General features: G+C 48.5%; 1 protein-coding gene across 11 annotated transcripts in view; it reads left to right on the forward strand.

Annotated features, from left to right (window-relative positions):
* TMEM147 (transmembrane protein 147) overlaps positions 1-13,755 on the forward strand; it is an 81,414-nt gene that overhangs the window by 42,273 nt on the left and 25,386 nt on the right. For 7 of the 11 annotated variants that reach the window (XM_030212109.1, XM_030212111.1, XM_030212110.1 and 4 more), the window contains 2 exons: positions 7,103-7,172; positions 7,475-7,540. In XM_030212109.1, coding sequence (XP_030067969.1) covers positions 7,103-7,172; positions 7,475-7,540 — 136 coding nt within the window. The remainder of the gene's footprint in view (positions 1-7,102; positions 7,173-7,474; positions 7,541-13,755) is intronic. The other 4 variants (XM_030212116.1, XM_030212117.1, XM_030212118.1 and 1 more) reach the window with 1 other exon arrangement.

Raw genomic sequence — 13,755 nt, forward strand, 5'->3', positions numbered from 1 at the left:
GCAGTTGTTATGCTGCTAGAGCCTGCCTGGCGTGGTTGCAACAGGCAGTGGAACAGCCCGGAGATGGAGCGGAGCCCTTCTCGGATGTGGCTCCGCGGCTGGAGTCGGCCTTGTCCTTTTTGACTGATGCCCTTTATGATATTGTCAGAACTTTGGCTAAACAAATGGCAGTAGCAGTGGCAGCGCGCCGTCTTATTTGGCTAGGACATTGGGCAGCGGACATGGCCTCTAAGCAAAGGTTGGTGAAGTTGCCCTTTCAAGGCCTTCTATTTGGTGAGGAGTTGGAAAAAAAAATTGTTAAAGGCCTGGGAGATCCTAAACCCCAGCGCTTGCCCGAAGATAGGCCGAGGCCTTCCTTGAAGGGCCAGGCGGTCCACTCCTCTTATAGACCTCGCTTCCGTGAAGCTAGAAGGTACCGCCTGGGGCGTTCTGCTGGGTTCACTTCTCGTGCCTGTTTTTCAGCAGAGGAACTCCTTTCACTCGGACAAGCATTCCGCAGGCACCGGCTCTAGGCCTGGAGTTCAGGGGTGACCCTCTCAATGATGGTGCGCTGGACCCCTCCTCGCTTCCTGTCATCGGAGAACGTCTTTCCCTCTTTGCCGAGGAGGGGGCCAGTATTTCCTCAGATCAGTAGGTTCTGGACCTGATCAGAGATGGCTACAGAATAGAATTCAACGCCCCAGTAAGAGACGTGTTTGTGGAGTCCCGATGTGGTTCTGCCACCAAACGGGCGGCAGTAGAGGAGACTTTGCAAGGTCTGATTCAGTTAGGGGCCGTGTCCCCGGTACCTCCCGCCGAACACGGCTACGGCTGATACTCCATCTACTTTGTGGTGCCGCGAAAAGGTGGGTCTTTTCGCCGTATTCTGGACTTAAAAGAATTAAACAAGTCCCTGAGAGTGCGGCATTTCCACTTGGAAACCCTGCGCTCCGTCATTGCTGCGGTACAGCCAGGAGAGTTTCTCACGTCTCGACCTGAAAGAAGCTTAATTGCACATACCAATTTGGCCCCCGCACCAGAAGTTTCTAAGGTTTGCGGTGTTGGGAAAACATTTCCAGTTCCGGGCCTTGCCTTTTGGCCTCGCCACAACTCCCCGAACCTTTTCGAAGGTAATGGTGGTAGTAGCTGCTTTGCTCAGGCGAGAAGGTTTCAGGGTTCACCCGTACCTAGACGACTGGCTCATCAGAGCAGACTCTGTAACAGAGAGCTATCAAGCTACAGCCAGAGTGGTCTCAGTACTTCAATCTGTAGGCTGTGTCGTCAATATGGCCAAAAGTCACCTGACCCCCTCGCAATCTCTAGACTATTTGGGGGCCAGGTTCGACACAGACTCGGGCTATGTATACCTACCCGAGCTAAGGCGGTGCAAGCTTCAGAATCAGGTCCGTCTGCTCCTGAGGATGCCCCGCCCGTGAGCTTGGGACATTGTCCAGCTGCTGGGATCGATGACACCACATTGGAAGTGGTGCCCTGGGCGAGAGCGCACCTGAGACCTCTACAGTATTCCCTACTTCAAAGATGATCTCCAGTTTCTCAGGATTATCAATGCAGACTTTCTTGGCTCCCTGCGGCCCGACTCAGCATGGAGAGGTAGCTCTCAGACAGCATGCTGCGGCGAGGAATGCCGCTGGCGCTCCCCGATTGGTGTCTAGTAGTGACAGATGCCAGCCTGAAGGGCTGGGGCACACATTGCAAGGGGAAGCATGCCCAGGGTCTGTGGACACCCGAGGAGTCGGAGTGGCCCATCAACCGCCTAGAGTTGAAAGCGGTGTTTCAGGCGCTTCTGGCCTTTCAAGTGACCCTGGAAGGATTGGCTGTCAGAGTGATGTCGGACAACACGACAGCAGTGGCCTACATAAATCGACAAGGCGGCACTCAGTGCAGAGCACTGGCCGCGCAGGCCAAACAGATTTGCCACTGTGCCGAGCTGCATCTTCAGTTTCTGTCGGCAGCTCACATTGTAGGTCAGAGCAACGTGCAAGCCGATTATCTAAGCAGGCATCAGATCGATCCAGCAGAATGGGAACTAGCAGACGAAGTATTCCTGCAGATATGTGCCAAATGGGGCAAGCCCGTGATGGATCTTATGGCGACAAGTTCAAATGCCAAAGTCCCGTGCTTCTTCAGCAGATGGAGAGATCCTCACTCGGCAGGGTTGGATGCCTTGACTCAGCCCTGGCCTCCGGGCCTACTATATGTGTTCCCTCTGTGGCCCTTGATAGGGCGCGTGCTCCTGCGGATTCGGCTGCACCCAGGAGAAGTGGTCCTCATCGCCCCGGATTGGCCCAGGAGGCCTTGGTATGCGGAACTCTGACAGATGCTAGTGGAGGCTCCCCTTCCTTTACCTCTGGTACCGAACCTGTTGTCACAGGGCCCAGTAGCCATGAAGGACGCCTGCCACTTTGGTCTTATGGCATGGAGATTGAGAGGGCGCAATTGAGGGACAAAGGCTATTCAAACACAGTCATTTCCACTCTCCTGCAGGCCCGCAAGCGTTCCACTTCCATGGCTTATGCCAGGGTTTGGCGCCAGTTTGAGTCTTGGTGTGCTTCAAAAGCGATCACACCCATGTGGGCTCCTGTCTCGCCGATTCTGGACTTTTTGCAGGATGGTGTACAAATAGGCTTGGCCTATAATTCCCTGCGGGTGCAAGTGGCAGTGTTGGCCTTCCTTCGTGGTAAGGTTGAAGGCATGTCTTTAGCTGCTCATCCAGATGTGGCACGGTTTCTTAGTGGGGTGCTTCGGCTCTGGCCTTCCGTGCGAGCACCCTGTCCAGCTTGGAACCTGAGGCTAGTGTTGAAGGCCCTGCAGGCTTCTCCTTTTGAGCCGCTTCAGCGAGCATCGGAGAAAGATTTGACACTAAAGGCCGTTTTTCTTGTGGCCATTACTTCGGCGAGACGGGTGTCAGAGCTCCAGGCGCTGTCCTGTAGAGACCCATTTCTGCAATTCTCAGAGTCCGGGGTCACGGTTCAGACCGTACCTTCCTTCATGCCTAAGGTGGTTTCAGCGTGTCACCTAAACCAGCCTATTTTCTTGCCCTCCTTTGATAAGGAGAAGTTTCCAGAATCTTTTGGGCAGTTGCACCTGTTGGATGTGCGTAGGACTCTGCTGCAGTATCTGCGAGTTACTATCTCTTTCAGGATCTATGATCATCTGTTTGTTTTGCTATCGGGTCCTCGCAGAGGGTCTCCAGCGTCTAAAGCCACTATTGCCCGCTGGCTCAAAGAAAATATCTTTTCAGCTTATCTGCTTGTCGGCCGGTCTCCACCTGTAGCCTTTAAGGCGCATTCTACCAGAGCGATTTCTTCCTCTTGGGCTGAAACTGGAGCACTCTCTCGTCAAGAGATATGCAGTGCAGCAACATGGGCTTCTAAGCTCTCGTTTGCCTGACATTACAGGCTGGATGTGGTTGCTAGGAGGGATGCACGTTTTGGAGCACAAGTGCTAGTGCGTGGTGTGACCTGTTCCCACCCTATATAGGGATTGCTTTGTTACATCCCATACGTAATGGCTTCATCTGCTTGATGACAAGGAAGGGAAAATTAGGTTCTTACCTTGGTAATTTTCTTTCCTTTAGTCATAGCAGATGAAGCCATGAGCCCTCCCTGTATGATTGTCTGTATGCTGTGAATCTGTTACAGGTTCTGTTCTTGTTTCCTGAAGTTCCTTCCTTGGGAGAAAGTTGGAAAACAGTCTTCAGGATTCATGTTCACTTATAGGAGGATGAGTCCATTCCCTCCAGTTTATGTTTTGGAGGATGAGTTTATTCCCTCCAGGAGGTTGCGTGTATCCCCTCCAGTTATACAATAAGGAGGACGAGTTTATTCCCTCCAGGAGGATGTGTTCATTCCCTCCTATTGAGTTCATGCCCTTGTTAAGGGGCCATCGTTCGCTGTGAGGAAAGTTCATGTTATTCCAATTGCGGTTTGCCATACTGCTTTGGAAGCTTCAAATACTGAAGAGGCAGTGGAGCTTGGCTGGCCATGAGGCACTGTGAAAAGTTGAGTGCTCTCTATCTCCCCCTGCTGGTTGATGGACACAACCCATACATAATGGCTTGATCTGCTATGACTAAAGGAAAGAAAATTACCAAGGTAAGAACCTAATTTTCCCTTCTTTCTTAATTTCTCTCTCTAGATTTGTTTCTTCAAATTCCTGTTTCTTCATTGGTTTCAGGCAAAAATGGAGAGGTACACAGCACAAAACAGCCAAAAAAAATAATAAAAAGCACAAAGGGCTTTCAAGTCTGGTTCAGACAAGAATACTTGGAAATTCCAATGGAGCTTAAGAGGTGCAATCCTTTGGACATTCATCTGTTGATGAGCCCCACAGTTCAAGCATGGCTTTAAGGTGTCCTGGCACTTGAGATGTCATTTCCATGATGTTTGCCTAATGATCTCTCTTCAGGTTATCCCAGCAAGGATCAGAGAGGGTAGATGGTAACATACCTGCAGCATCTTTACTCTCCCCAACTCTCCTTGCTGCTCTAACTTTATCTTAGCTTCCTTGACCCAACTCGGGCATCTCACCATGGATATTTTCATAAGACTTATTTTTTGTTGTCGACAACTACTGAGCTGAGTCTGCAAACCACCTCTTCAAATTGGCATGGGTCAACCTGGCTTCTGCCAAGTTAATATTTGGTGTGGGAGCTAAGTCACTGTCAGATATGAGATGCCATGATTGCCCGCAATCCTGCACGGTGTCAGGGCCTACTCCCCAACCTCAGAGCTGTGGTGGGTCATGGGGTTCCATTAGTTTCTGTTTTGCCATCATGGTAAGGCCTTATTAGGTACTAGCAAGCTGACCGTGTCGATTTTAAACCCTGTTCATAGCCTCATTTTATTAATTTCCTGCTCCAGAAAATTTCTCTCATCGGAAGGGGGGAGGGTTGGGCAGTGAAGAAGAAAGTTGCTAGATAGGAAAGAGGGGCCTTCTGCCTTTTTAGTGGCCCAACAGTTTCTCCCTCTTAACTTTGGGCTCACTACTGGGCTAATGTGTCATAACTTTCCTTTTTAATGACCCAGAATTTTTTTTTTTTTTTTTTTGGGGGGGGGGGGGGGGGGGTTGCCTTCTTCCTAATCTTTATCTAGCCCATCCACTACAGACACAGTCCTCATATAGGGGCCATAGACCTTCAGAACCAAGTATCTGTGCCTGTCATTGTCACCATTCAACATTGTCTGAAACTTTCTCACTCTTGGTCCTTGCTCCCAGGCGCTGTGAATGTTGCCTTTGTAACCAGCCCAGGTAGTAGAAACTGGTTTTGGGAATTAAACTCATATTTACTGAGCAGTGTACCAGAGTACAAGCATTTAAAGGTATGTTCATACCTGTTTTAGTCTTGAGCTGAGCTGACTTAATTTATCTTTATTTGATGTACTGCTAATTAAAAAATATATCAAAGCAGTTTAAAAATCATTTAAAAACGTGTTGGGGGGGGGGGGAAGAAACAAAAGGTCAAGGTTACCATAATAAATTATCATCAATTTTACATTCATTATTATCCCACTAGTAAAAAAAAAAAAAAAGGCCCGTTTCTCACACAAATGATATGGGCGCTAGCAAGGTTATCATGTAATGGCGATTATGTTTTTATGGGAACCGTTAGGAGAAATGTTCTGTCATAAGTAATAATTGGGAAGGGTGTATGAGTAATATGCTCCAGGGGTATGAGATACGGATTATTTTATCTATGTTTTTTTTGTTTTAATCTTTTTTTTTTGTGATTTTTATTTATAGTATTTTGTAAAAGATAAAGAGTACGCAGACTCCATCCATGTCCAGCATTTCTCCTCTCTTCCCTCCCCTCAATCCATGTCCAGCATTTCTCCTCTCTTCCCTTCCCTCCATCCATGTCCAGCATTTCTTCTCTCTTCCCTCCCCTCCATCCATGTGCATCTCCTTCCTGACTTCCCGCCATTCATCTATCCATGTTCAGCAATTCTCTCTCCCCTGCCCACCCCTCCCCTCCATCCATGTCTAGGAACTCTCCATTCTCCCCTGCCCTCTCCTCCATCCACTCATATATCCAGCAAATTTCCTCTCTCCCCTGCCCTCTCCTCCATCCATCCATGTCCAGCAACTCTCCATTCTCCCCTGCCCTCTCCTCCATCCATCCATGCCCAGCAATTCTCCTCTCTCCTCCATCCATCCATGTCCAGCAATTCTCCTCTTTCCCCATGCCCTCCCCTCCATCCATCCATGTCCAGCAATTCTCCTCTTTCCCCATGTCCTCCCCTCCAGCCATCCATGTCCAGCAATTCTCCTCTCTCCCCTGCCCTCCTGTCCTGTCCAAAGATCTCTTCTCTCCCCATGCCCTCCCCTCCTCTCCTATCCAGCGATCTCTTCTCTCCCCCTGCCCTCCCATCCATGTTCAGCGATTCTCCCTGCCCTCCCTCAGCTCCCTGACAGCCCTCCTCTCCGTTCCTTCCCCCGTCCCCCGCGAGTTTAACCCTTTTACTTTCAGGCGCAGCAACGGCAGTGAAGAGGACAACACAGCGTCTCCCTTCCCTCACATAGTGTCCCGCCCTCGTGGGAACAGGAAATGCATCATCGCAGAAGGCGGGACACTGTGAGGGAAGGGAGAAGCTGTGTTGTCCTCTTCACTGCCGTCGCTGTGCCTGAAAGTAAGAGGGTTAAACACGCTCAAGGGGGAAGGAACGGAGAGGTGGGCTGTCGATCGGGGAGCTGAGGGACCGTCCGAGAGCTGCCTGGCTGCAGCACTGCGTTTGGGGGGGGCAGCAGCCAGGGGAAGGTCACTGTTGGGCTAAGCCTCTTATATGGGGCGCGTATGACTGTCCTCACATCCATGCCCATCAGTTCTCCTCTGCCCTCCCCTTCCCTTCCTCCCTCCCTCCCCTCGATGCCCCGCGATTCTCTCCTCCTGATATCATCTCGCCTCCGGCGTTCCCTTCCTCCTCATTGTTCGGCCCTCTGACGTCATTACGTTTTGACACAAGGGAGGGGCAATGAGTGGGAATGGATGTTACGAACCCAGGCATCCAGACGTAGAATGTTGGAGGTGCAAATTATTATATAGGATATTCCACATTATGATGAGGTAATCTTGAAAGAGGTAACCAACTTTATCCCCTGGCAGGTCAGAATACAATGCCTTCTGGAGATGTGTGCAAGCTGGAGCCACCTACCTTTTTGTGCAGTTGTGCAAGGTAAGGATTGGAAAGAGAGAAGATCGTCACGGGTTGCGCACCTTGTGGCCATCAATACCTTCATTATAGGACAGAAAATCAGACACCTGCTGAGTGTAAGCCCTCTGCAATCTATCATTTTGCCACTATGCAAATTTCCTACAACTCCAACTGCTACTGTTGTATACTGCTATGCAGATTGCTTTTTTGGCATTCTACAGATGTTCTTTATGGTTCCGCAGGTGTTGCTGTTTCTGTGATTCTTTTGTGTTGCCATTCTACAAATTTTTTACTAATACTAAATATTTGTTTTGCTGTTCTAGATGTTGTTTTTAGCCACTTTCTTTCCTACATGGGAAGGAGGAGCTGGATTGTATGATTTTGTTGGGGTAAGCTAGCCAACTATATTCACTTGCTTATGAATCTGCTAACCAAAGCCAACTAGTTCTTTTTGCAGTAGCACAAAGCTAAGGAAATCATCTTTCTTTGCAGTAGGATACAATAGTAAATGTACAGACCTAAAGCAGGAGTGAGGTAGAATATTTAATGCATTTAAAAGTAGTAGTAGTAGTAGTAATACCTACTTCCTTGTCATCAAGCAGATGAATCCATTACGAGTGGGATGTGTCCATCAACCAGCAGGGGGCGATAGAGAGCACTGAAAAACCATACATAATAAGTAATGCCACACTGGGAAAAGACCAAGGGTCCATCGAGCCCAGCATCCTGTCCACGACAGCAGCCAATCCAGGCCAAGGGCACCTGGCAAGCTTCCCAAACGTACAAACATTCTACACATGTTATTCCTGGAATTGTGGATTTTTCCCAAGTCCATTTAGTAGTGGTTTATGGACTTGTTCTTTAGGAAACCGTCTAACCCCTTTTTAAACTCTGCTAAGCTGACCGCCTTCACCACATTCTCCGGCAACTAATTCCACAGTTTAATTACGCGTTGGGTGAAGAAAAATTTTCTCTGATTTGTTTTAAATTTACTACACTGTAGTTTCATCGCATGCCCCCTAGTCCTAGTATTTTTGGAAAGCGTGAACAGACGCTTCACATCCACCCGTTCCACTCCACTCATTATTTTATATATCTCTATCATGTCTCCCCTCAGCCGTCTCTTCTCCAAGCTGAAAAGCCCTAACCTCCTTAGTCTTTCTTCAAAGGGAAGTCGTCCCATCCCAGCTATCATTTTAGTCGCCCTTCGCTGCACCTTTTCCAATTCTACTATATCTTTCTTGAGATGCGGCGACCAGAGTTGAACACAATACTCGAGGTGCGGTCGCACCATGGAGCGATACAGTGGCATTATAACATCCTCACACCTGTTTTCCATACCTTTCCTAATAGTACCCAACATTCTATTCGCTTTCCTAGCCCCAGCAACACACTGAGCAGAAGGTTTCAGTGTATTATCAACGACAACACCCAGATCCCTTTCTTGGTCTGTAACTCCTAATGTGGAACCTTGCATGACATAGCTTTAATTCGGGTTCTTTTTTCCCCACATGCATCACCTTGCACTTGCTCACATTAAACGTCATCTGCCATTTAGACACCCAGTCTCCCAGTCTCGTAAGGTCCTTCTGTAATTTTTCACAATCTTGTTGCGAGTTAACGACTTTGAATAACTTTGTGTCATCAGCAAATTTAATTACCTCGCTAGTTACTCCCATCTCTAAATCATTTATAAATATATTAAAAAGCAGCGGTCCTACCACAGACCCCTGAGGAACCCCACTAACTACCCTTCTCCATTGTGAATACTGCCATTTAACCTCACTCTCTGTTTCCTATCCTTCAACCAGTTTTTAATCCACAATAGGACATTTCCTCCTATCCCATGACCCTCCAATTTCCTCTGTAGCCTTTCGTCAAACGCCTTTTGAAAATCTAGATACACGATATCAACCAGCTCCCCTTTGTCCACATGTTTGTTTACTCCTTCAAAGAATTGAAGTAAATTGGTCAAGCAAGATTTCCCCACACAAAAGCCGTGCTGACTCGGTCTCAGTAATCCAAATCCTCGGATGTGCTCTGTAATTTTGTTTATTATCAAAAACAAAATTACAGAGCACATCCGAGGACTTGGATTACTGAGACCGAGTCAGCACGGCTTTTGTGTGGGGAAATCTTGCTTGACCAATTTACTTCAATTCTTTGAAGGAGTAAACAAACATGTGGACAAAGGGGAGCTGGTTGATATCGTGTATCTAGGCTATTATCGTGTATCTAGGCTATTATCAAAGCCTCTACCATTTTCCCCGGCACCGACGTCAGACTCACCGGTCTATAATTTCCCGGATCTCCCCTGGAACCTTTTTTAAAAATGGGCGTTACATTGGCCACCCTCCAATCTTCCGGTACCACGCTCGATTTTAAGGGTAAATTGCATATCACTAGCAGTAGCTCCACAAGCTCATTTTTCAGTTCTATCAGTACTCTAGGATGAATACCATCCGGTTCAGGAGATTTGCTACTCTTCAGTTTGCTGAACTGTCCCATTACGTTCTCCAGGTTTACCGTGAAGTCAGTAAGTTTCTCCGACTCGTCCGCTTGAAATACCATTTCCGACACTGGTATCCCACCCAAATCTTCCTCGGTGAAGACCGAAACAAAGAATTCATTCAATCTCTCCGCTACGTCTTTATCTTCCTTGATCGCCCCTTTTACCCCTCTGTCATCCAGTGGCCCAACCAATTCTTTTGCCGGCTTCCTGCTTTTAATATACCGAAAAAAAATTTTGCTATGTTTTTTTGCCTCTAATGCTATCTTTTTTTTCGTAATCCCTCTTGGCCTTCTTTATCTGCGCCTTGCATTTGCTTTGACACTCCTTATGCTGCTTCTTGTTATTTTCCGACGGTGCCTTCTTCCATTTTCTGAAGGCGTTTCTTTTAGCCCTAATAGCTTCCTTCACCTCACTTTTCAACCACACCAGCTGTCTTTTGGACTTCTGTCTTTCTTTTCTAATTCGCAGAATATGTTTGGCCTGGGCCTCCAGGATGGTATTTTTGAACAGTGTCCATGCCTGTTGTACAGTTTTTACCCTCTCAGTTGCCCCCTAAGTTTTTTTTTTTTTTTTTTTTTTACAGTTCTCATTTTATCATAGTCTCCTTTTTTAAAGTTAAACGCTAACGTATTTGACTTTCTGTATATAGTTACTTCAAGGCTGATATCAAAACTGATCATATTATGATCACTGTTATCAAGCGGCCCCAGTACCATAACGTTCCTCACCAGATCATGCGCTCCTCTAAGGACCAAGTCTAGAATTTTTCCTTCTCTCGTCGGCTCCTGCACCAGCTGCTCCATAAAGCTGTCCTTGATTTCATCAAGGAATTGTACCTCTCTAGCGTGTCCCAATGTTACATTTACCCAGTCTATATTTGGATAATTGAAGTCACCCATTATTATCACATTGCCCATTTTGTTTGCCCCTCTGATTTTTTTTATAATTTCTGCGTCTACCTGCTCATCCCGGCAAGGTGGACGGTAGTACACTCCTATCACCGTCCTTTTCCCTTTTATACATGGAATTTCAACCCACAATGATTCAAAGGTGTGATTTGTGTCCTGCTGAATTTGTAATCTATCTGAGTCAAGGCCCTCATTAATATACAATGTTACCCCTCCACCAGTCCGGTCCACCCTATCACTGCGATATACTTTGTACCCCGGTATGACAGTGTCCCACTGGTTATCCTCTTTCTACCAGGTCTCAGTAATGCCTATTATATCCAATTTTTCATTTAGTGCAATATATTCCAACTCTCCCATTTTATTTCTTAGACTCCTAGCATTTGCATATAGACATTTCAGAGTATGTTTGTTGTTCCTGTTTGCTTGATGCTTAGTACTTGACATTAATGATTTGCCATCTTTTGTCTGATCTTTGGTTGTATTTAAGGGCACCTGGCCTACCACGGTCTGTTGTGCAACCTCACTATCCATAAACCCTATCTTCCCTGTTTGTGAGGTATCCTTGCAAAATACCTGATCCCGAACCATGTGCTTTTGAGCGACTGTCGGCCTTCCCCCCATTTCTAGTTTAAAAGCTGCTCTATCTCCTTTTTTAAATGCCGTCGCCAGCAGCCTGGTCCCACCCTGGTTAAGGTGGAGCCCATCCTTTCGGAATAGGCTCCCCCTTCCCCAGAATGTTGTCCAGTTCCTAACATCTAAAACCATCCTCCCTGCACCATCGTCTCATCCACGCATTGAGACTCCGGAGCTCTGCCTGTCTCTTTGGTCCTGCGCGTGGAACAGGTAGCATTTCAGAAAATGCTACCCTAGAGGATCTGGATTTGAGCTTTCTACCTAAGAGCCTAAATTTGGCTTCCAGAACCTCTCCCACATTTTCCTACGTCATTGGTACCCACATGTACCAAGACAGCCGGCTCCTCCCCAGCACTATCTAAAATCCTATCTAGGTGCCTCATGGCTAGCTAGCTCCATCTGCCTCTTAGTATTCTCTATCTCCACGGCAGGGTGGTTGCAGCTTGTTCAAGCTCCTTCAGAAAATCTGCCTGGGGTGGCTCCTGTGCTTTTGCCAGTTGTAGCAGGGGTGTTGTGGCTGATGGTGCCCACTTTAAAGGCAAATAGGTTAGCCCTTTCCCTACTTTACCCGGCCCCCGATGTGGAAGTAGACAAATAGGCAAGCCCTGTCCCTGTCTGCCCATGCTGTGGATGCAGGCACATAGGTTCGCCCTTTCCCTGCCTTTCCCACGCTACTGATCCTCTGGAGTTGGAAATTTGCCTCTTTCGTTGTTGCCTCAAACGTTCCTCACAGTGTAAAAAAAAAAAAGTCGCGTCGCGCTTTGGCGCTGTGATCCCAGAAAAGAGGTTTTCTTCTGATTGTGCAACGTGACCAGAGCTCGGAGACTCGGTCTGGTGAGGTAAGAGCATTTTGTAGCTCCTCCGGGGAGGGCCCGTGATCGGGACGATTTTGGCGCGAATCCGCTATTTTGAATTTCCGCTGCTTTCGGCGATGGCTGCTGAGAAAGTAAAGCGTTGTTCTGTTTGTGGCAAGCGCAAATCTGCAGCGGGGCTCTATAAGGCGTGCTTTTCAGACGGTAGAGCCGGCCCGAGCATGGCGAGCTTTGTTCCTTCCCGCTCAGTGGAGCTGGCAGCGGGCGCCATTTTGGAACAGCATGGCGCGACCCCCGCTGAGGCGGAGGGGTTTGAGCCTGGAGGGGCGCCTCATGTAGAGGCTAATAAAAGAGCTGTTTCCCCAGGTCTGGAACTGGGAGGCCAGGGTGAGCCATTTTCCCCTGAATTTGTTTTATTGCTGCATAATGCATACATGTTAAAAAGAGCTCTTCCGCAGGGGTCCTCTGCGGCCCAGTTTTCTGTATCCCCTCCAGTGGAGTCTGGCCTTGGATTACCGTCAGGCGTGTTTTCCCATGACAGATAGCCGCAAGACAAGTGCAGAAGGGTGGATTCCCCTTCAGAGAGTGGCTGTCAGAATTCTGTCGGACAACACGACAGCAATGGCCTACATAAATCGCCAAGGAGGCACTCAGTGCATAGCACTAACAGCGCAGGCCGCACAGATTTGCCACTGGGCCGAGCTTCATCTGCAGTTTCTGTCAGCAGCTCATATTGCAGGTCAGAGCAACGTGCAAGCCGATTACCTGAGCAGGAATCAAATCGACCCAGCGGAGTGGGAACTTGCAGACGAAGTATTCCTGTAGATATGTGCCAAATGGGGAAAGCTCATAATGGATCTTATGGCGTCAAGCACAAATGCCAATGTCCCGTGCTTCTACAGCAGACGGAGAGATCCTCGCTCGGCAGGGTTAGATGCCTTGGCTCAACCCTGGCCTCAGGGCCTCCTGTATGTGTTCCCTCCGTGGCCCTTGATAGGGTGAACTCCTGCGGATTCGGCTACATCAAGGAGAGGTGGTTCTCATTGCCCCGGATTGGCCCAGAAGGCCGTGGTATGTGGACCTCCGGCGGATGCTGGTAGAGGATCCCCTGCCGTTACCTCTGGTACCGAACCTGTTGTCACAGGGCCCGGTGACCATGGAGCATGCCTGCCGCTTTGGTCTTATTGAGAGGGCGCAATTGAGAGACAAGGGATATTCCAGTAAAGTCATTTCCACTCTCCTGCAGGCCCGCAAGCATTCCACTTCCGTGGATTATGCCAGGATTTGGCACCAGTTTGAGGCTTGGTGTGCTTCTAAAGCGATCACACCCATGCGGGTTTCTGTCTCGCCGATACTTGACTTTTTGCAGGATGGTTTTCAAAAAGGCTTGGCCTATAATTCCCTGCATGTTCAGGTGGCAGCCTTAGCATGTTTTCGAGGGAAGGTCGCTGGCCTCTCTCTGGCTGCTTGCCCGGATGTGACACAGTATCTTAGAGGGGTGCTTCGGCTCCGACCTCCCGTGCGGGCCCCGTGTCCAGCCTGGAACCTGGGATTAGTTTTAAAGGCCCTTCAGTGTTCACCCTTCGAGCCGCTTAGGCGAGCTTCGGAGAAGGATGTGACCTTAAAGATGGTTTTTTGGTGGCCGTGACATCGGCAAGATGGGTATCTGAGCTCCAGGCGCTGTCCTGTCGAGACCCATTTCCGTAATTCTCAGAGTCCGGAGTAATGGTACGTAC

Source organism: Microcaecilia unicolor, chromosome 8 (genome assembly GCF_901765095.1).
Source record: "Microcaecilia unicolor chromosome 8, aMicUni1.1, whole genome shotgun sequence".
NCBI lineage: Eukaryota > Metazoa > Chordata > Amphibia > Gymnophiona > Siphonopidae > Microcaecilia > Microcaecilia unicolor.